A 24,245-nucleotide genomic window follows, 5' to 3' on the forward strand; every position below is an offset into this window, starting at 1 on the left:
TAGTCTCCGAGTTAGAATTTGTTCCTCTGTTCTTTCTGGCATTCCTTCCCATCTCTTCCCTTTATGAAAATCAACACGTCCGTCATCTATCGTGCGATCTCAGTCAGTGAGCACACCACCTCACTCCGCGCCTCACCACACCTCCTATACCTTGCAAAACATTCTTATGCAAATCGTTAGCTTAGCTATTGATTGAAAATATATAAATGATATAATGTAAGTAATTTCTTCTCCACCGGTGGTCACATTCCTCATAACACCTGTGTCAATATTTATATTTTGGGTCCTTTTCATATCTTGAAATGCCAAGAAGGTATGACCCTAGAGTGGTATCAAATGAAAGAAGAAAAAAAAAAGAATAGAATAAAAGTAATTTTCCTACTGGGGATGACACTCCTCGTTAGACCTAGGTTAATATTTATATTGTGGGTCCTTTTCATATCTTGTATTAAAATTATTTTCCCCACCGGGGGTGACACGTACTCCTCATAAGACCCAGGTCAGTATTCCTATTTTGGGTCCTTTTCCATATCTCGAAATCCAAAGAAAATAAGACACTCCGCGTGTTGTCAAATGAAAGACAAAAAAAGTAAAGAATAGAAAAAAGTAATTTTCCTACCGGGGTGACACTCCTCGTTAAACCTGGGTTAATATTCATATTGTGGGTCATTTTCATATCTTGAAATGTCAAGAAGATATGACCCTGAGTGGGATCAAATGTAAAAATAAAATAAAACAGAATGTAATAAAAAATTTCCCCATTGGGGTGCTACTCCTCATAAGACTGGTAAATATTCCTATTTTGGGTCTCCATCTCGAAATGGTGACAGTGGTATACCACAATATAGTGCCGAAGCCACATAGTTCAGCTATGGTGCGGTTACCGCTCTATTTTCGGAACATTCACGAGTTTATGCTCCCAGCCTCCGGGTCTCAGTCCCATGTTTCTATCCCGGGTTTCTATTAAACCTGGCTACGCCACCGCGTGTCATCCTTTGGGTCATTCTGAGCTTCCATCCACTTTGCCGCTTGTTACCATAAACCTGTCCATTTCTGTATCCCTGAGTATTAAATTCAAGTGACACTCGGTCATCTCAAAGAGTTTTAGTTTTGGTTTTGGTCACGTGGTTTCCTATTATCCTGCCTAAGTTCTTGACTGACATCATTATCGATCTCTTTGTCTGTACCCTTTGTTAACAACTTAAAATTGTAGGAAGCATTTTCGAGTTTCATTTCAGTTCGTTACATAATCGAAAAACCGCAGAATATCAGGTTTGAAGATAGCTGTCAAGTTTTTAAATTTCGCAGTGCAATATTCACGAGCAGAGAAGTCGAACAAGTCCATCTACATTTGAAAGCATGGATCGATTTCCAAATTAGTCTTAGCTTATTGTGCTGTGAATAGATATAGACGAATCCAACGAGCCAAGTCATGGTCAGGATTTTGTCGGCCATCTTTGGGTCCCCGCAACACCAAAAACCCGCTTAAAAATCGATGTTACATTCTTTTGTGTTGTAAACTGTCATCATTCTTTTGTCTACTTGTAACACGGGTGATATAATGCAGTTTAAAATGCCCTCCAAGGCCGCATTATTTCACATTTTAGGTGAAATTGAGTCGACGGGGACCAACTTGGGCAGCCAGGTATAGGACTGCGTGAAATTGGATTCGTCTATAGACCATGGAAATATTCCAACCGAGTTTATAACAGAATAGACACTTGAAGACTACTCGAGTGTCTATTAATATGCATATCGCAGATCGAGAGCACGGTGGCCGAGCGGAACGGGCTACGACTCATAATCGAAAGGTTGCGGGTTCGAGCCCCGGTGACGCCATCGTGTTCTGCCCTTGAGTAAGGCACTTTATCTCGATTACTCCTCTCCACCCAGGTGTGAAATGGGAGCTGTTATGAATACTGTCCATTGAGCGCCGCCCAAAGGTATGAGCATGCCTTGCGCATTGTATGGCAGCTGACATATTCTAACGACGGCGGAATAAATGTGAAGCGCTTTGGTACATGTTCACATGTGAAAGGCGCTGTATAAATACTAACATTTATTGCAGATTGAAGTTATATTACAGTATAGTCTATTTATTCAAGTTATTTATCTATTGTGTGTGTGTGGGGGGGTAAGGGGAGGAGAAAGAGAAACAGATGGGAGAGAGTTTTGGAAGTTGAAAGGGAGTGGAATTTGGTGTACAGAATACATGTCACATGTATTCTGTACACCAAATATGAACTTTCTACTCTAGGCAAAAAATAACAAAAATCCGTAAATAGCGTGACCATTGCCATGGAAACGGAATAGAACTCGCGGGTTACAAATTTGACAACATGCAAGCAAAGATTCTCCAGACTCTTCAGAAACCAAAAAGATTGAAAAGTGGAGCAGAACCATAACACTTTTATGCCGGGAGGACACAGTAGGGTATATAACCATAAGTATAATAGTGGTCTATTGTGCTACTTAAGGGGGTACTACACCCATTGATTTTTTTTTTTTGCATTTTTTTGCATTTTGTGAAGAAATTACAAAAAAATTGGACAAAGTGGTATGCAAAATGAAGGGGCAAATCTTCTCGTTTTATTGGTGGCATCGGTATCAATGTAGCTTACATGCTTTTGAAGATAGAAGCCAAAAGGAGGTACATCACTGATGATTTAAATTCACTTCATTTTGGAAAGCTTACTATCAACGGATTTCGTTAAAATTTTGGATATGTGTTGCTAACACATTAGGGAAATAATGTTGATATGTAAAATGGGAATAAGTGGTCCCTGATTTCTTTTATGACTTCATGAACTTGGTGCTCCACAACTATCAAAAAACGAACCGGTTAAAATGCTTCTATTTTCAATGTCGAGCTATATTTTGTATTTTGAACTTGCAACACTATGTCACTGAAACTTAATTATAATTAAGCCATAGGTAACAGGTTACCACAACCACACTACAGCAATGTTGAAAAAGATTGTATTTTTGTCACATATACCACCATATTAGGTAGTTTTCCGTAAGCTTCATTTTTGTGATTTTGGTAACTATTTTATATTTATTTGCCCAATCCAACTCAACTAGGTAATCTAAATTGTACTCACCATTTACATCCCAAGGTATTTTAGTATATCCACCTCACACATTTCCATTATATATCCAGTAACAGACAAAATATCAAAATTGATGCCTCATTATGACATGTATGATATCACAGACTATCACATGTATTAAAAATTGATGCCTGAATTTGACCTGAACCAATTGACCTATAACCTGACCTTTGATGACCTTATAGCCTTTTTAATCTCTTTTCCTAACAACATATGTGATGCGATCAAGCAAAATCAGTCGGAACTCGGCAATAATAAATTTTCAGTTTCTTACAGGATAGTAAAACACATTAACAAAGCTGGATTTTGCAGAAAACCCCATTGAAATTGAACAACCAGTTCCAAAAATATGAGGAATTAAAGGGGGTCCTCTCGCTATTCCGAAGGTCCGCCATTCCGAAGGTTCGCTATGCCGAAGGTTCGCTTTTCCGAACGTGTAATTTTACCATTCGCTATTCCGAATGTAATTAAAGGTTTGCTATTCCGAAAAAACGGTTCTCTATTCCGAAGGTTCTCTATTCCGAAAATTCCCAAAACACAAACAGGATCTCTATTCCGAAAATAGAAAGGTTCTCTATTCCGAATATGAAAAAAGGTTCTCTATTCCGAATATTCAAATATGGGTTCTCTATTCCGAAAACGAATTAAGGTTCTTTATTCCGAAACAAGTCACCGTGTTCTCTACTCCGAATATGAAAAAAGGTTCTCTATTCCGAATACCAATTCCGCTTTACCAATGTGTCATGTGTTTTTTGGTTTTTTTTTTTTTATCTTGAGTTCCTCTAATTACTTGTAAAGGTAGAGAATAGTTTGAGGTTTGTAACTGTGGAGTTTGTAATGTTTGGCACGTGAAGAACAATAGAAAATTAGCTACTTTGCATACAATTTGCATATAAGGTAGTCACCTCACCGTCATCATGCATGGTCATCAAGTATTACCAATTAGTCAAACTGAAAATTCAACATAATTTTACCATTATGTAGGCCTACATCCAGTGCCGCCGACAAAGGTGGTAACCGGGTACGTTACCCCGGGCCCCTAGGGGGCCCGTAAAAAGTGAAGAAAACATATCTTACTATGGGGCAGTAAAAGCAAAGAAAGGGGACCTCAGGGGCCCGTAAAAGTTTAAGAAAAGATACCTTGTAATAATGCATATTGTCTTTGCTTTAGGGTCTACGGGCCAACAAAGGTCTCTTTTCTTGTCCATTATTCCTAAGGTATCTCTTCTTTGCTTTTTACAGGCCCTCCAAGGTCTCTTTTTATGGGTCCATTAAGGTATCTTTTCTTTGCTTATTAAGCTGTTTTACATACTCACTAAGCTCTTTTCTTTCCTTTACGGGCCTCATTTCGGAATAAAGAACCTGTTTTATATTTTGGAATGGAGAACTCTTTTGTCATATTCGGAATAGAGAACCTTTTTTCATATTCGGAGTAGAGAACACGGTGACTAATTTCGGAATAAAGAACCTTCTTTCGTTTTCGGAATAGAGAACCCATTTTTCATATTCGGAATAGAGAACCCTTTTTCATATTCGGAACAGAGAACCTTTTCTGTTTTCGGAATAGAGAACCTTCGTAATAGAGAACCTTTTTAATTTTCGGAATAGTGAACCTTCGGAATAGCAAACCTTCGGAATAGCGAACCTTCGGAATAGCGAAGTTCATCCAATTAAAGAGTTTCCAAAACAAGAGGAAACAAAGGGAAATATTTCCTTTATTCGGCTATATCTCAAATTCAATATTTCCGAGTTCCGACTGATTTTGCTTGATCGCATCACATATTATAGAAGATACATACATGGAGTAGTATTAAATTGTCTATGTGGAAGAGATTATTTAGGCCTATTTAATTTATTCAGTGTTATAATCAGTGAGTATATTTCTATAGATAGTATAACAAAGGATTTAATATATTCTATTCATGTATTCTACTTGGACATGTTCAATAGAATAAATTATAGGTTGTTATGAAACACACATCTCAGTTACCAGGATACAGTAAACAAAAAATATATAGGGCTAAAATGATTTTCTAAAATGGTTTAAAACCACTTTGTATGTAGAGATATTTTATAACTTCAGGACATGAGATGATGAACATATTTATATACTTTATAAATTTGCAACAAAAAAAAAGAAGATGGGTACTGATGAAAATCAGGGTATTAAATCGCCTTAACATAATTCTAAGCATAATTATTATCGGATATCTATCACCGCGGGCGGTAGTTGATGCTCTATCAAATCTGATTTACTCTTACTTCAGAGACGCTTTTAACGAAGGCTGTCGTAGGTGGCCTACTTTCATGTCACCGTATAATTACACCCCAAGAATCATGCGCGTATATTGATGGGGGCTTTGTTTGTTTGTTTGTATGAAACATAAATGATGCATGGTCATATGTGACCCGGCAGCACAAACGAGCCGTAAATTCCCTAAATTGTATTCTGAGTTATGGTGTAAAATGTGTACGAAGGTCGTATTCATCGGTCACTTAAGCTGGCGCGACATCTGTCTTATTTGGATAGTCACAACACCAATCAATAATCCTATTATTGAAGTGGATAATAAGCTTCTACCTTAGATGACTATAGAACTTTTAATAGCTCTGGTCTTTCTTTGCTTTTGCTACATCCTTTTCAAGTGGTGGGTTATTTGTATAGGTATGCATAACCAACGCACTGAAGGGTCAATTGTTCTATTGTGTCCGATTTGAGCGCTGACATATTGGAAAATATTGCCAATCAATATTCATGAAGTCGTGCGATCAACACCTACAGCTGTTCAATTGGGCGACTTTATTGTTAGGTGCGTTTATTCATACATTGGGCGTATCGAGCTGTATCGGTTGGTCCGCAATTATATTTAATATAGCATTATAGGCCTACAAGTATGATTTGCTTTGCTTTATTGATTGATTCAGAAGTAGTATGGCTATATGCTTCTCGAGTTATATAGCAAATATATCACATTTGAGGTCCAGGTAGACTCCTATATACGCGATGCTCATGTAAAATAGTATGGTAGGCCTATACATAATAAAACACGATGTGGACCGCGGCTAATGGCCTTAAAAATACTACAGTAGGAGTGATATCATAATTACTTCAAATCCATTTTGTAGACCTATACGCTGGCGAAGTTACGTAATAAATCCGATTAACTACCATAGCAATAGGTGAAAACAATTTTGAACATATCGCGCTGCACTACAAGCAGATTGAACTAATCACCTGTGTATGTCTGCAATCATAGATTGAACACAATACTGGTCTTTTCAAAGATACTAATCTTACAGGTGCAAGTGATCAGCATGATATGGTTCAATGAGAGGAACCATGTGAACGTTTCAGTGCAGCGCGGTATATTCAAAAATTGTTTTCACCTATTGCTATGGTAGTTAATCCGATTATTACGTAACTTCGCCAGCGTATTGACAAACAACGTAGACAACTTACTTGTGTAGATTCTCATATCCACCACACAGAGCGCACACTTTACCTATGCTACTGAACTGTCCGTAGCGAAATGGTAGAGCAAAGCGTGTTCACTGAGTATAATCAAATGAGCGCCCAAACCAATTTGGGCGCTCCAATAGGTTTGTATTGTAGGTGAACCTCTGTTTTGTGTGCATGCGACAACTCACGCACACCCTTGGGATGGACTAGTACAAAAGGTACCTCTCGTTCGTATAGGCGCTTTCACGTGACTTTCGTTTCATCACTTATTGACAGTAGCCTGCCTATTATAGCGTTAATACGCTAGTCAGGTCAGTTACCGATTTAATGGCGGAAGCCCTTTGTCTCGAACAAAAGGTACCTCTCGATGAATAGCGTGTCGGGAACTCCAATTGGCACAAAGGAACAATAGGCGTTACATAATCTATTTCCTCTCCTTTCTATATAAGCTCCTTGTGCATAACCAACAACTAACAATGAGAGAACCTTCTTAAACCTCGTTGACTTGGGGATGATTTGAAATGACCGCCAATTATGACTGTTTGATATTTATTGCCAGCAATGTGGAAAAAGAGACACACATAGAAACCAAAAAAGCTATAATTTTGTTGAAGGAGCAAAGTTTAACTAACCATAACTCCGCTTCTGGATATCGTTTGAAGTCAAATGATATACCATTTTAAGTTTATGATGTTTATTTTTAAACACAAAATAAAACAAAATTGACCGGGGAGGAATTTACGGCTCATTCGCCGTGGACGGTCACATATTACATTTCACAATTGAGTGATCAGACTTAATTTCACAAATAATATTAGAATCTTCAACATTATCAATTAAGCCCGAAGACACTAAAATATAATCAAGTCTATAAAGAAGTGGTTTTTTTGGTGTTCGTGTAAGCTCGCAAATTTGGATGTTCGTTACGCCACACATCAGTCCCAGAACAACGCCAAATATGGATTAAAGGACCTTTGACCTTGGATGTACAACAGCATGTTATGATCTAATGGGAAACTGTGCACATCAACAAACACCATTTCTATCAAAAAGGCAACGTCTGATATAATTTGAAACCACATAAATTACTAGAGTTGGTTCTTCTCTTGGATTTGGACCAAGCTTTAGAATATCGAATGTTGCGTTTTGAAATAAAACAAACCAGAAATTTATCACCCATTGTAAAAGATATGGTACATGTACCGAATACATGTACATACATTGGCTGACCTTGTGGATTTCCTGGCCCAGCCATGCTAACTACATAAGGAGATTATACGATTAACCTAGTGCAGCTATTGTCATAGCAGGGTATTATTATGTAATACTCCTGATCCATATTTGGCGTTCTCTTGGACTGCACATGGACAAGATTGAAATCATCCATTAAGGTAACTATTGCATTCTTTGAATTGAAATTACTATGAGCGATACAAGAACTGCGATAATCAAGGGGCCTATGGCAAGATTAAAGTCTCCAGCAATTATTAAACGAGAAGCATCAACATTATCTAATTTTGAGAAGACATCAAAATTAAATTCTGGGTCATCATTATTGGGAACATAATGTTTAACCAAAATTATATAAAAACCATCAATACTAATCTCAATGGGGTGGTCACTCTTGGATTTCAAATTACACTTATAATAGTAGGGGGCTGGAATTTTGATTAAATCAAATTATAAAATTTCAGTCAATTCTATGGTATTGGTAAAGGACCCCGAGGTTGCTGTCTGAATGGTAAAGTTTGACTTCAAGCACATATTCAGATATCACGATATTTAAGTTTGCAATATATCATGTTCACGCAAAACATTATTATCATGATTATTAGCTATTATTGTGAACGTTACATGGCGGATGTTTATAAAACGCAGTCTGTATAAAGTGCACAGTGGTTGCGAACTTTTTTACATTCAAATTAAGAATAAATTCATCAGGTCTGTAGTTTATTCATATTAAAGGGGCATTTCGTGATCCACAGCCTCATCCCCCCACTTTTCTCAAAAAAAGTTGAGATTTTTATATCACTGGAAACCTCTGGCTACATAATGTTTATATACAAAATATTTCTTGCAGATTAATTCGTTTTGCAAAGATATCGTGAAATTTGAATTTCGTTCTGGTGCACCAGAACGAAATTACAACGCATTGTCTATGGAGCAGTGTAATACACACAATCATGCATAACTCGCAAACGCAAAATCGGAATGAACTGAAATTTTGGGAATAGGCTTTTTTCGTGGATATGTACTGAAAAATTATCATAAAAAGAGGATGCTAGGATCACGAAATACTCCTTTAAGAGACACGCCATTTGATTCGCGGGGGGGGTGCATGGGAGTTTAAGTTAGGCCAAGCGGATTTTTTCGCTGCCTTTGGCGACAATTTCAATGTTAATGTATACGTTTATATAGAGTTGGGTGGGGAATTTTTTTTATTCATTCGTGAGGCAATTTTTTTGCCTCTCATATAAAGCAAGACTGAAACATTGACCTCATGACTTATTGTTTTTTAGGCGGCGTATTGTTTAGAGGTCTGATTGCATCTGACTGTGCCTGATACTAGAACCATACCTATTAAGCATCACTCTTGTAGGCATATACTTAAAGAAATAAAATGGCAATTTGGCATTTCTTTGCTGCTTTCTTCAATCTACATCTAGTTCTCATCGCAATTCTCTCATTTATTGTGGCTTATATCTTCATAGTTAAATGTCGACGTCTCAGTAATATCCCGCCTGGTCCTTGGTGTTTCCCAATCGTAGGATACCTACCAAATATCGCCGTGTACTCTTGGCTCTATGATCTACCGTTACCTGCTCTTTTACGTCGACTGAGTAAGAAGTATGGATCTATCGTGAGTTTATATTTAGGAGATCAGTTATGTGTCGTACTGAACAGCCAAGAAGCAGTGAAAGAAGCATTTATGAACCCCAAACTTAATGATCGACCAACGGCAACACATTTTCAGAATAAAGAAGGTAAGAGGATTAATTATAGGTTAATCATTCTGATGTATTAACTGGTCTATTACTTGTTGAAATTGTACGCAATAATGTACGGGCACTGAGATGTTGGTGCGTCGAGAGCGAGAGCCCCGTAGCGGGAGTGCATTAGACACATCAACATCTCAGTACATTATTTTGTACAATTTCTCGAGCAACAAGTAATACACAGTTATTTCATACAAGAGAAAATATATCCCGCGATTTTTGTTATTTTTATACCAAATTTGTCAATAAAAATGTTGCAAAATAAGAGCATATATATAAATGCCTCAACCCGCAAGTGAAATGCGTCCAAAAGCAATACGCGTAGTACGCGGATTGCTCGCCAGTGCAATTATACACAACCAATACACTCCTTGCATTTTTCTAAACGTTTGCTCTGATGGTTCTCCATACCGCGGAATGTAGGCATGTTGCCAATGGGGTCGACGATAAGTAAGGTTTGCGTGAGCAAACTAAAAAATAGCGTGAAAAGCGCGAGCGTACATAAAAGAAACGCTTACCGCATCAGCTGAATTCAAGCACGCTTAGAGGGCACAGGCATGAAACATTCCAATCTATGTGTTTATTGGTCTATGGTTATCACTATCTAAGTCATTTTTTTGTAATTTTGAGAACAAAGTACAAAGTATAGTTCAAGCATGCATTGAAACATATTTATTCAACAATTTTTGCCCAAGAAAAAATGATAACGATACTATAGACAATCCGAAATAATTAGGGTGATTACCTAACTGATGCATGCTTGAACCATATTTTGTTCTTTGTTCTCAAAATTGATTTGTACACAAAGCGTTCGCGAACTGGCGCCGTGCTTTCATTGATTAGCACGAAAAACTAGCGTCGTGCTTTCATTGATTAGCACGAAAAACTAGCGCCGTGCTTTCATTGATAAGCACGAAAAACTAGCGTCGTGCTTTATTTAGATGAGAACACGGTGCAACTTTTTTTTTCAGGTTTTGGGTCACCGTTTCTTTAATTCTCAATCAATTTCAACAAAACTGGTCTTAAATCAGAGCAAAAGAGGACAGGCATCGGCTGCTTGTTTTAATTTGGACACATTTGTCATTATTTAGGATATACAGGAGTGAACACAACTGCTACCTTAATTCTTTTGCTTACTGTACATATTGTGTGCCCTACTATTTTAATTTGAATGCAAGGGGCGGATCCAAACAAAATCATATTTATTTATTCGTTATTTATTCAGGAAAATTCCATCAATACAAAAGTACTGGTCTCCCTGGGAGTACTGATAACATACATACAAATAACATTATAACAATAAAAAGAATATGAATAATTAATATACAAACATGGAAATGGAAGTTTGATAGAGAAGAATTTATATTTACAGCTTGAGATCTACCATTAAGATATGATTGAAACCAAATAAGAGCTTTACCTTTGATACCATATGAATAAGAAGGTCATGGTTAACAGTATCAAAGGCCTAAAAATCTAAATAGATTGAACCTGTAACTTTGCCTTTATTCATATTATTTAATATATGATCTGTCACATCAGATAGAGTAGTATTAGTACGTATTAGATTACGTCTAAAGCCTGATTGACATGGATTAAAAATATTGTTACATGTGAAATAATTATACAGTTGGTCATGTACAGCACGTTCTAAGATCTTAGAAATAATGGGTAAAACTGAGATAGGTCTAAAGTTGCTAATTTCACTTTTGTCACCCGCCTTGTATATAGGTGTAACCTTTGCCTTTTTCCATTCATTAGGAAAAGTGGATGTGAACATAGAAAGATTAAAAATATATGCAAGGGGATGACAAATTATCGGTGCCGCAAGTTTCAAAGGTCTAGTACTAACATTACAAATATCTGTAGACTTATTATTAGAGAAATTACAAATCTGTTTAAAAACAAGTTCTACAAAATCAAATTCAAAATCATCATGCTCATAACTCACATCAGAATTATTGTTACTATAATTAAGTACTTAAATTTATCAGCCAAGGTATTTCCAATAGACGTAAAATAATCATTAAACTGATTAGCAGTTCCTTTATCATTGCCGGTAATGCCATCATTAGTTTGAACATTAGTAACATTGGATTTGGAAACATTTTTGCGAATTAATTTTCTTATAGTACCCCAAAAGCTTTTTTGAATCATTTACATTACTATTAATTGCATCTGTACAGTAGTTTTTTTTCAAAGTCTTTATTTCGTTTATTTACTTGATTGCGAATCAAGTAAATATTAAGCTTGATTACTTAATATACTCACTTGTAATCCAATCAGGATACAAGCCTTTGACCCTCCTTTTGTTTCACTGGAAAATATAAATTGCACGCTTGATCAAACATATCTTGAAAATTGTTATAGGCATTATCTACATCATCACATTTTAGTACCTTATCCCAAATAGTCTTCTTAATTGTTTCCACAAAATTATGCTCATTGAAATGAGATGGGTAGGGCTAACCAAATGTTTATTCTTTTCACAGGTTTCCAATTGTATTTAATCGTAGAAATGTGTATGAAGTTAGGCAACCAAATTTTTTGTAATTTAAGGGGGGTAGTTTTTAACTCTTTAGCACAATACAAATTCATAAAGCAAATATGTAGTAACGCACTGTAACGGTACTTCTTTTTCTTAACACTAGCAACTGGTATTTTAAACGCATCAGGTCCCAACTGGATGGCACAACGAGCATTCACGCTTGGAGTTTTCCGTCGGTTTGGCGTAGGAAAACCTGTTTTCGAAACCCAAATCTGCTCAGAACTGAAAATTCTTTTCAAGCATTTTGAAGACCAAAATGGAGCAAGTTTTGATCCAAGTTCTCTGATACAGACGACCATTTCGAACATCACAAGTCTGGTTACTGTTGCACACAGATACGAACACGAGGATCAGGAATTCAAAACACTAATTCATGTTACAGATCGTATTGTGAAGTTAGCGGGTACGGCGGGTTTCAAAAACATTGTCAAAATTCTTCGTCTCTTACCGTCAAAAGCGAACGAATGTCTCGCGAAAGCAAAGAACGATTTCATGGCGATAGTTAACGGTAACATTATGCGACGGAAGAACAAATTTGATTCGGGAACAATGGAGTGTTTGATCGATGTTTACCTAAAAAAGTTATATGAGAAAGAAAATCTTAGTGAGTACATTAATGACGAAACTGTTGGTAAAACGGTGGCTTCTCTGTTTATGGCGGGTACAGACACGAGTTCCTTTCAGATTCTCTGGGTCATAATATACTTGCTGCGACATCCTCAAATCTTAAAAAAAGTACAAGACGAAATTGACAATACAGTAGGGCGGGACCGGTTACCTACTATGGGCGATCAATGTGATCTGCCGTTCACTCAAGCGGTCATAAACGAATGTATGAGACTATGTGCAACTAATCCAATGTGAGTCATGCACGCAGCGGCAGAAGATACGACACTTTTTGGATATGCCATACCAAAGGGAACGATGTTCATTGCTAATATATGGGGTGTTCATAATGATCCAGATACGTGGCCAAATCCAGATAAATTTGATCCGGGTCGGTTTTTGGACGGCAATGGACATCTGGTAGAGAATAAGGATTTGATTCCGTTTAGTGCAGGTACGTAAGAAATATATAAAGTAACTAGCCCCCCTTAAATAATTGCCATTATTCAAAAACGGGCGATTGTATTACAAATCTGTAAAATGGGAGCAGAATTTATTTCTGCGCATTTTGACACATCATTTGTAGCAATTATCTAAGTATTGACGCCGCAGCGTACATTTAAATCAATGTAACCCAAGATCTGAAAGTTGCAGTAAATTATATTGATATGTATTCAGTATAATGGAAGGAAATCTACTCGGCTCTCATGGGAATGTTCGTTTTGTTTCATGCATTTGGGGGTCAAAATGTTGGGAAAATCAATATCAATTGTCATTATTCTTGTCGGTGGTCAATATTCACTTAATCCCAAGTTCAAACATGAAGAGTTTTTTTTTAAATGCCCCGCCAATTATCCATTTCAACGGTTAAGTTAGATCAGGTTAAGATGGTCATCTTCGTAACGTCTCATCTTTTGAACATGCCAAGGTTACAAGAGACTTCGTCTTGATGGAGGGTAATGCAACTCCACATAGGGCTAGGATAACCAACCAGTTTCTGGAACAAGAAGGCATCAATCGTATGTTATGGCCTGCCAAATCTCTAGACCTGAACGCGTTGGAGCAATTGTGGGGACATTTAAAGTACCGGGCGGACAGGAGGATCAAACCAACAACAGCTTTGATTGGACTGGAACAAATTCTGAGACGGGATCGGGCAGCAATAGACCAGGGATGCATCAGACGTCTTTTAAACAGTATGAGGCGAAGGTGCTTGGCAGTTATTCAGACAGAATGAAGCCACACCCGATATTAACTGATATGATATTAACTGATATGATATGAAAGTGAACATTAGAACAACAGTTACAATTCTACGAACATACGATTTTCATCTAATTTTTTCCCAAATATAAAAGGAAATGACTATTTCAACCTAATTAACAAGTAAAAGGTCAGTAGCTCAAGAATTTTTACAACAGCAAAATGAAAATTATTGATTTTACTGTAGAAACAAATGGTGAGCCTCGCCACCATCCTATGGTAATCTTTGATGGCCGGTCTTACCACCGGGTAAGGGGGAACATTTTTATCACTAAGATTAGCGCAAAGGATGGATCTACAGTTATAGTCCGTATACCTTCCTCGAGTCAGTAAAGTAAAATCTAATTGTGAGATTTTCTCTTAGGTCGTTTTGGCGTAAACACGCGCGTTTTTTCAACGATGACTAAAAAATCGGGGTGGGGGAGGGGGTGGGTGGGTGGTACAACACAACCTTAGTAGTTCTAGGGTTAAAATTCTGAATGTTTTGAAACGGTGGAAAGAATTGTCAAAAAAAAATCCGAATTTCAACAGGCAACGGTTACAAATCCGGAAATATCAGAATTTCAGTGATTTATTGTTTCAATCTTTATGCGATAGCAGGAGTATTGCTAAAATTTCAAAAATTTACAAATTCTAAGATTCACAAAAATGTTCCTATTATGTACTAATGTAGTAAAGGGCATGTTTTGCTTAAACGCACACATTTACGCGTTCACGTACTCTGCGGACCCCTTCAAATGCAAAGTCAAACGTCCAACGCGTACACAATCTTGAAAACGTACGCATTCAAAAATTGCATGATTTGAATATAGAAACACCTGATATTGTGCATTTATTTTCTCAATTTTTTTCTCAGAAATTATCCCAATTTCTTATCTGGGATGTTTGTGTTTTTAGTACATTATTTGCTGCTATAATATTGGTACTTTGTAATATCATAACCTTGCTCATTGCATTTTTTTCATCTTTTTCATCGTCACACTTACAGGTCGACGTATTTGCCTGGGAGAGAATCGGCATTATTTCCGATGAAAATATCATAACGTTCCTCATCGCATTCTTTTCATTGTTGCAGGTCGACGTATTTGCCTGGGAGAGAATCTGGCACGTATTGAGATCTTCCTCTTTATAACGCATATCTTACATCAGTTTGAGCTGAGTGTCCCAGAAGGCGAGCCAGGTCCGAGTCTGGAAGGGATCTTTGCGTTCAACTACTCTACAAAGCCATTTAAAATGACGGCAAAGAAGCGTGATCGTTACTAGTAGAAGTAATAAATATGGTGACATTGAGGGGTCGGTCACCCACCTTTGCACAGTATTTTTGTGGGGCCTGAGAGCACATCAGACATGGAATTGCATTCTGAATACGAATTATGTCCCTTTGATATCAATTAATTTTGATTTTCTGAAATTCGCGATATACATGTAATGCAAATTTTATGACAAATGATTAAAAATGGATATTTTTTACATTTAACAGTAGGTATGTCACAGTGGCTGCACAATAATTCTGCTACACTGTGCATGCAAGCATAACAGTGAATTGAAAAGGGCGCGCTTCAAATTTGGCCAATTTTAGAAAACATCCATGTCGATAAATGAATTTCTTCATATGCTTCATTTATCGAAATTGTTTAAATTTTTAATATATGATGTGTGAAGCCTTTCCGAGGCTAACATCGGGTCCTCCAAAATTAAAAATTGTTTTGTGTAAGAGCTACTGCCTGTTTTTATGGATTTTTGAAGATCGCTCATAAATCAGTAAATATAGGCCTATTGGAGTAAAGGAACGACCACTATTTAGCTGAAATACTAATCTTTCTTAGCATGTAAATTAATTCCGTCGACAACAAATGAAACACTTCCCTAAAACCAGTTGAAGCAAAACATTAACCAATGTTTTTTAGGGATTAATTTTCCAAACCACAATAGCTCTAAGCCATTGTGTGTGTCCAAGGCCATACTATTTTTGTATACGCGGTACAGTAAAATTGCTGTTCACTTTACAGATTGTCCTCCCATGTTAATCCAGATGACAAAATGTTAATTTAAAGTCTCATTGCAACTGAATTTTAATTTTTACTTTTCGGACTTGGCTTTGAGTAATGGTGACACATACCATGTTTACAGTAAAAATGAAAATTATATTCTAGACACCATCAAAATGTCAAACTTTTTATTTTTTTTGTATTGTTTTTAAATAATTAACGGCAGTTCATTTATTCAACCTCATAACAGGATCATACTTAAACAAATTATGATGAATGAACAGACGTTCATTAAATATTGAAAAAAAACCCAAAATTACTCGTACTCATGCCTAATTTGCATAATAATATCATAAATACATAATTAGCTGTAATTACCTAATTTGCATAATTAATTACTTTTTGTGTATTTTTTGTTATCAATTGAAAGAACGTTGTATACATATGTGTGCAAAAAACCCGCACCTTTATATCATGTACGGTTTTCTATTGGCATCAATTATGCATATTAATTAGCTGAACTTAGTCATTTTTTGAGATTTAATTTGTCTGCAGATTGGCCGAAATTGCTAAAATAGTATATTTGGTTAATTTATTATGATTATTCAATGATGGATTTTTTAATTTTGTTTTCTGTAACGAAGTCAGGAAAGATAGGCATTTAACATGTGATATTTAAATTAACGCTGCTTTTTACAAGCAAGCGTCCAAATATACCTTCAAAATCTCGAAATGTGCCAAATTTGTCATTACAGCCATTTGTGGCAGGATTTCATTCCATCTACGAGCATCTTGAAATTGACACTACATCACAATGCATTGACCGATTTCAATTCTGTTTTTTGATTTTTGATGCTTTAATAAAGCTCAATAATGTAGGAACATTAAATAACGTGTTTCTGCTGCGATTATTTTTGAGGTGATATGCCTATTAACAGCCCTCGAAGTAAAATTTATAAATGTAATGATATTTACCTGAAGTATATGTATCTGGGAGGAAAAGCCGATCGTTTAAAAATGTTTGTATTAAAGATTTTTTTAAAGACCTTTTTTGGGAAAGAATACGAAAGGTCAATATTTTCAAATGATCGTCGGCTTTTCCTCTCAGCTTCATACAATTTAAGTACTTATCACTAGATTTATTAATTTTACTACGAGTACTGTTAAATATGAATTTTACTTGAAGTACTGTTAAATATGAAAAATGAAAAATATCAAGTTTTAACACTTTGCCATAAAATGTGTATTATATCGCCAATTTCAAAAAGTCAAAATCATTTGATATCAGACGGACATTCCTGGTATCCAGAATGCAATATCTGATGTGCTCTCATGTCCCACAAAATAATGTGCAAAAGTTGTTATCCGATCCCTTAATATTAATACATTGAAATCTCACACTATTTTGTGTACATTAAATCGAATCAGGACCGAGGGTAGACGTATATTTTATTTACTTCCACAATGAAGACTAAGATACCCCATTATTACCACCGATACCACTTCAGGAGAATAATCGCGCTTCTATTATAGGAGAATATTACTGATGAAAACATATGCTCTTATCTGTTATAATTATTGAACACATATACACTGGTTTTACCGAAAACGGGATGATATTTACTACGGTATCAAATAAAATGTGCCGTTTCCCACCATGTGGTATTTAAGTCTCGCGCCAGTGTCGAACGTGCCGATGGGATAGCTTCACGCTCTAGTGCGGGTACAGAGATGCCATAACTATTCAAAGCCTTTGTGTGTATGACGACGTCACTGTACCCTTGGAGCTGTCATATTCGTGAAGAGATAAATTACGTAACGCATTGTTCCTTTGTGCCGATTTGATTTACCGACAAGCTATTCATCGAGAGGTACCTTTTGTTCAAACCAAAAGGGTTCCGCCATTAAATCGGTAAGTAACCTGACAGCGTATTAACGCTTAACCAGGCAGGCTACTGTCAATAATTGATCACAATAATGTCATGTGAAAGCGCCCACTTGAGTCGAGTGAGAGGTACCTTTTTTTCTCATACAGCACAGCACACGGGTGTGGCCGAGTCTTCGCCAGAACACAAAGACACACTTTACCGTCGATGTACAATTATTTACCACCCACGTTAATTTAGGCGCCTCATTTGAATCAATTCAATAGAGTTGCTGATTGATTACCCGTGACAACATGCAGTGGCTGTCATGTATTATATAGGTCCAGGGAATAAATAAGGTCTATCTGTGTGACAACTTCGCAGTGTTATCATGGTTATAAGCCTATTCAACAAAGTCGAATGGGTTTCTTATTATCACGAATATCCATTTTAAAGAGCAGGGGCAAGTGAGTGAGTGAAGGAGGGGTCGAGAGGGTGAAAAGAGGAGAAGCGGATGGGTAATCGAGATTGGAGGGGAGCGGAGGAAGACAAAAAGAAAAAGAAAGGAAGAGGGGGTGAAGAGGAGGGAGAAGGAGAGCGAGGGAGTGACAGGCCCCTAAATTGTAGGCATATGAAATAATAAGTGCAGAGAAAGGAAAAGAATGGATAAAGATAATAATAATAGAAACTAAGCCTATAACAGATCTAGGCAGCCATTCAATGATGCCAAAACCGTTATGCGTTACGTAATTAAAACACTCAGTCAGATGTATTTCACACCTGCCAAACACGAGTCACCCAATTTAGATAACTGGACGTTGAATGTACACGCCTCATTTCAAATATATAGTTTTAGTTTTGGTTTTGGTCACGTGGTTTCCTATTGTCCTGCCTTACCACTTGAATCATAAGATATCGAACTCATTGTTTCTACCTTTTGTTTAAAACCGAACATTTGTGTCAGTCAGTTTCGGTTTTGGTTTCAGTTTCTTAAGCGCGCTTCAGACTCCGTATTGTACGTACAATATTGTATGTACAATACTTTTCGTGACGTCAAATAGTATTACACGTGCAATAAATAGTATGTACCGGGAAAATATATATTTTGCTACAATCATAGGTTGCTTAATTGATACGGAGTTGCCAAATTTCTAAGAGTTCTAAATTTAGTGAGTGCACGGAATGATGAACATCTTTTAATGTCTTCTTGTATTCAACCATGGTAGGTATCATAATACCTACCATGATTCAACTGTACTTGAATTATTATATAATCAATAGGCACCTTTTTAAAGTTAATAATACGTCGTATTAATACTAATATTAATAATATTAAAATTGTAATAATAATATAAATGGCACATTCAGATCTTATTTATTTATTTATAGATTTATCTATTTAGGCCTATTTATTTATTTATTTATTTATTTATTTATTTATTTATTTATTTACTTATTTATTTATTTATTTATTGATTGATTGATTGATTGATTGATTGATTGATTGATTGATTGATTGATTGATAACTGATTGATTAATTGATTTAGAGATTCCTATATTGATTTAGAAAGTTTAAAAGTATTATTTGTAGGCCTTTGTATTTATTCTGGTTCTGATTTTATTGATACTGATATTTTTGTAATTAAAGTTTTGGCATAGCATTCGTTACATTATAACACGCTGTGTTATGAATTTGCAACACCTTTTTACATATTGATATCGTTGAGGCATGTTATGATAGGCCTACTTAAGATCATCACAATACATCCATAAACGTGTTAATGCAGTCACCGTAGCGTTAGGGGCACGGAAGCCCCCCCCCCCCCATTGATCTGAAATATTAGAAAATCCCATAGGAAAACTGCCGAAAACGGCTTGTGCCCCTCCCCCCTCATCAGAACCGGATGCAACGCCTTCTATACTTTTTCATTCATTAATTATAGGCGTATTAATAGTAATGCGTTGAGGTTTTAAAAAGTAATATCCGCCTTTTTTTCTTTCTTTTTGAAATGACATACGGTACTTGTACAAAAACAAATCAGCATGGAAAACATTTTTTTTTTTTTTTAGAGGCAGATATTTGGCCTAAGCTACAAAATAGACGATCTTTTAAAATCATTTTTAAATATTTTTTTATTTATTTTTCAACCTTATTGTTTGTATTTGTAATGTTCACACAATCTGAACATGTGCTTGTAGGACAACGATTTTGAATTAAACATGTTAATTGTGATATTTTAATTCCCCTAGAACACCACAGTTAAGCGTCCAAAATTGTAAGTGGGTTTTCTTTTATTTAACCTCATTATTTCGCTAAAATTACTCGAAAACCCTCCTACGAGTTGTTGTTACTAATAAACATTTCAAAATTTTGGGCAAAGGATAGCCAAATAGTTGACCGAAATCGTATATTTGCACCAATATTTGACTGAAATTGTATATTAACATTACCGCCCCTTCGTGGCTTTATTGCAAGCCAAAGTGTGAAACGAGATTACTTGAAATATATATTTCAGAGTTGAAAGAGTTTCAACCAAGGTTTCAACCCTACGAATATATTTCTGAAATATGTCTCTCTGATTGGTTGATGGTCAAGAGGATTACGGCATCCTCAAAGCCTCTTGCTGTAATTCTCTAATCGATATCTATTATAGGACCTATCTTCTGAAATCCATACAACCGTGTCAAATGAAATAGTCTCGAATCATAATTTGTGCACGATACAACGTTGATACGTCAGATTTCGGAATTTTATTAAAAATAGGCATAAATCACATTGAACAGGTTGAATGCTGGCAAAAGTAGATAAAATAACTATGGGTCGAATTTACATTAATCAGTGTCCTGGGGCCAGGATAACATTTAGGACTCCTTCGAATTCTAAAACAATACTTCGCCAAATGTCCTTGCTTTCATTTTCTCATTTAATTTGTTTTAATTTTAATTAATTTCTTTATCCACTGGCTCTCTGGTAAATCCGGTATTGCCAAATATTTCTTGTCCATTACCCGTGTTAATCTATTTATTTATTAAAATGAACCATCTATTAAATTCCTATAATACAATGTAGGCCTATAGGCCTAGTGTATTTGATAACAAATTTGTTTTTATTTTTTGATTGGAATTTGGGTTCTATTACACGATTTCATAATAAGATATGTTTGGGCATGGCGGAATTAGTATATGATTAAAAATAGACATACTCTTAGGCCCCCTTTTTTTAATGTTTTAGGCCTACATTATTGATATCAATATTTATGTACAAAATGCAAAAGAATATATATATATTTGATTGTTTTGTAAACATTAAATTTGATGTTTACTCATAATTATGTCTGGAAAGTCAGGGAAAAACTAAGGAGTATCGGTATTTAGTTTCCTGGGAAAGTGGATCAGATGAGCAGTGAGTAAAAACATTTGCCCTAAATCTTTATTTGATTTTTATTGTTTTATGAATTTATTAGGGCTACTGGTAAAGTGCAGAAAAAACCTCCAAACGCACTCTAGGATTTTTCATCAGCAGCAGTAGAAATTTCGCTTGCATAGATTTTCTGGTGACCTCGCTTGGATTTAGCAAACAATGAACCGTCAGGGTTATAGCGCGTTATTTAATCTGATTCAACTCGTCGTGGCACGTATATTTATTGCACGTGTAATACTTTTTGACGTCACGAAAAGTATTGTACATACAATATTGTACGTACAATACGGAGTCTGAAGCTAGCCTTATAAGTGGTGTGGATCGTAAAATTATTTGATTTGAAGTTACCTACTCTAAGTATACAAAAGAAATGTTTAAATTTCGCAGTGCAATATTCACGAGGAGAGAAATCGAGCATGGTAATCTACATTGAAAGACGTGGTTTACAAAACCGAATAAGTCTAGGCTAATTCACCTGTGAAAAATATAGACCATCGAAATATTTGCATTCGACATTACAAAAGGGGTCACTATTGTAATTGTATAGGTGCTATAAACAAAATCGATTCAAGTCCTTAATCCCATGTACCAGAATCGATGGAAGGCCATTATATGACCTCTAATAACCTAATGACTTTTACTGAAGCAATTTTTACTGCAAAAAGTAGAAGATAGAGGGGAAAAGAGATTGTGTGTGGGTGTGTGTGTGTGTGTGTGTGTGGTGGTGGTGGGGGGTGGTTGGAGGGCAAGGGGGATATGGGCCGGGAGAGAGAGAAACAGATGAGAGAGAGCATTGGAAGTGAAAGAGAAGGGGGAGGAGAGCTCGAGATGAAGATATCGAATGTAGGGGAGGAGGAGGAGGGGGAAAGGGGTAATTTAGGGAAGAGGTGGTTATATAGGGAGGGAGCCCCCTCTTAAAGAGGTATGGGTTGTGCTTCCCGGGGATAATAAACTAATTCATAATCAAATCATCTCCATGCATCGTTTATGTTTCATACAAACAAATCCCCCCACCCCGCCCCATCCTTCAATATACGCGCATGTATAGGATTTCTAGGCCTAGAACTCGTGAGTGTAATATGCCACCTACCTTCGACAGAGAGCATCAACTGTCGTCTGCGGGATAGATTCCGATATCAATCATGATAATAATTATGTTAGCACAATAGGCTATTGTATACTTCTGGTTATATACCCTATACTGTGTCCTTCCAGCATAATAGTGTTATGATTGCAAACCAGATCAGCTCTACTTTTTAATCCCTTGATTTTTGGTTTCTAAACAAAAGAGAAACCAAAACTAAATATTTGAAATGAGGGACTCTCATGAACATTTTCCAATATGTCAGCGCTCAAATCGGACATAATAGAACAATAAACCCCGCAGTGCGTTGACTGTACCCACATTGAAATGTATGAAATAAAATCTAAATATCACGGGGCTGAAACAGACACGTTTTATTGGATTTTACGGTAAATGCTGTTCTGTTTTCAGCAAAAACAGTGGATATGTCAGTGTTCAATAATTATGTTTATAACATTTTAAAGAACATGTTTTCATCACTTGCATTCTCCTTTAATGAAAGAAGCAAAAATAGCAAAATGACATAGATGTGCTGCTGCAACTGTCAACATGGGCAAACTGCTTGAAACATAGAGGTTTCATCCAGGGGTAATTGGGTCGTTCATGGGAAAATACTTAGTCACGAAAGGGGATCGATACTAATATAATAATAGTCTCAAGTAAGAATATTATTGTTCTTAAAGGGGTACTACACCCCTGCCCAAATTAGTGCCTATTTGTGCATATATTTTTGCATAAAAATTATAGCGCATTGGGGACAAGTAAGATATGTATATTATAGGGGCAAGGACTACAACTACTGCAAACGACTGTTAATTTTATTTCAGCACAGACAACAGTTGTGGGGTTACAGTCAAAAATGAGGGAAAACCAATATTTGATCAATAAATCAATAACTACTTGCTTTAAGTTGCTGAATTTTCAGTACAGGGACTGAACAGATTCCAACAGTTTGTGAAGTTAGAACGAAACATGATGCAGTCATGTCTACAGTAGAATTCATCTCGACCTTTGCAGGACTTAACCCCATTAAAAGCTATTAAACCAAGATAACACTCATTGAAACAGCTCAACTGATTAAATCGGATCTTCTCTGGCTGTGCACATGTGACTGTTTTCATGTGCGATATCGCAATAAAGTTTGTAATATAGCTTCAGTTGGGTAACCGATTATAAAGGAAACGAAAGGAAACAATGGTATGTGTACTTTTGTTCACGAAATGAGACAATGGCGTGCTTTTTGTAAACCAGCATTCTTGAAAATGAGCAACATAATGATTGTTGACTTAACACGGTTTGGAAATAAATTTCTTCATATTTTTGGTGTTATCTGTCGTTTTCATATCCTTCCTAAAACACAAAAGTACGACCCTCTCCAAAGACCTAAATTAGCTAAATATTTAGGACATGTTACAAAACTATATTGTCTAGAATTTTAGAAGAGTACTTTTAATATTGGCCGGTTATTTTTCACACAGCGACGTTAACTAGGCAATGTACTATTACCTATAACATTAACTAAAACACCAAAGTACGAATATTTCCAAACATCTAAATTAGCTAAAAATTTAGGACATGTTAAAAACTATATTTTCTAGAACTTTAGAAGAGTACTTTTAATATTGGCCGGTTATTTTTCACACAGCGACGTTAACTAGTCATATCCCCATACTTTTAACGTAGGGCTATTTGTAGAGGTCACGCGTCAATGGGAAAGAGCACTGTGTATTGTGTATAGGAAAACGGACAGTAACTGCAGTATGAATGCACTATTACCAGTGACACGTCGATTGACTCGTACACTAAGACGGGTCCTGTCAAGGAGGATCTCAAACCCAGACGTTTACATTCATAATTATATTAAGGGGTACTACACCCCTGGCCAATTTTGTGCTTATTT

The 24,245-nt window shown here is 36.2% G+C and overlaps 1 protein-coding gene across 1 annotated transcript; it reads left to right on the forward strand.

Annotated features, from left to right (window-relative positions):
* The first annotated feature begins 12,734 nt into the window (after nucleotides 1-12,734).
* LOC140139344 (cytochrome P450 2U1-like) lies at nucleotides 12,735-15,309 on the forward strand. The gene is made up of 2 exons (XM_072161123.1): nucleotides 12,735-13,177; nucleotides 15,062-15,309. The coding sequence occupies exons 1-2, from the start codon at nucleotides 12,985-12,987 to the stop codon at nucleotides 15,247-15,249; spliced, it is 381 nt and encodes a 126-aa protein (XP_072017224.1). The 5' UTR covers nucleotides 12,735-12,984; the 3' UTR covers nucleotides 15,250-15,309.
* Nucleotides 15,310-24,245: the final 8,936 nt, after the last annotated feature.

The sequence above is a fragment of the Amphiura filiformis genome, chromosome 18 (genome assembly GCF_039555335.1).
Source record: "Amphiura filiformis chromosome 18, Afil_fr2py, whole genome shotgun sequence".
Taxonomy (NCBI): Eukaryota; Metazoa; Echinodermata; class Ophiuroidea; order Amphilepidida; family Amphiuridae; genus Amphiura; species Amphiura filiformis.

Coding starts and splice junctions, on each gene's coding strand:
- LOC140139344 (XM_072161123.1), top strand. CDS start 12,985: ATGCACGCAGCGGCAGAAGATACGACACTTTTTGGATATGCCATACCA. Junction 13,178..15,061: donor TTTGATTCCGTTTAGTGCAG/GTACGTAAGAAA, acceptor TCATTGTTGCAG/GTCGACGTATTTGCCTGGGA.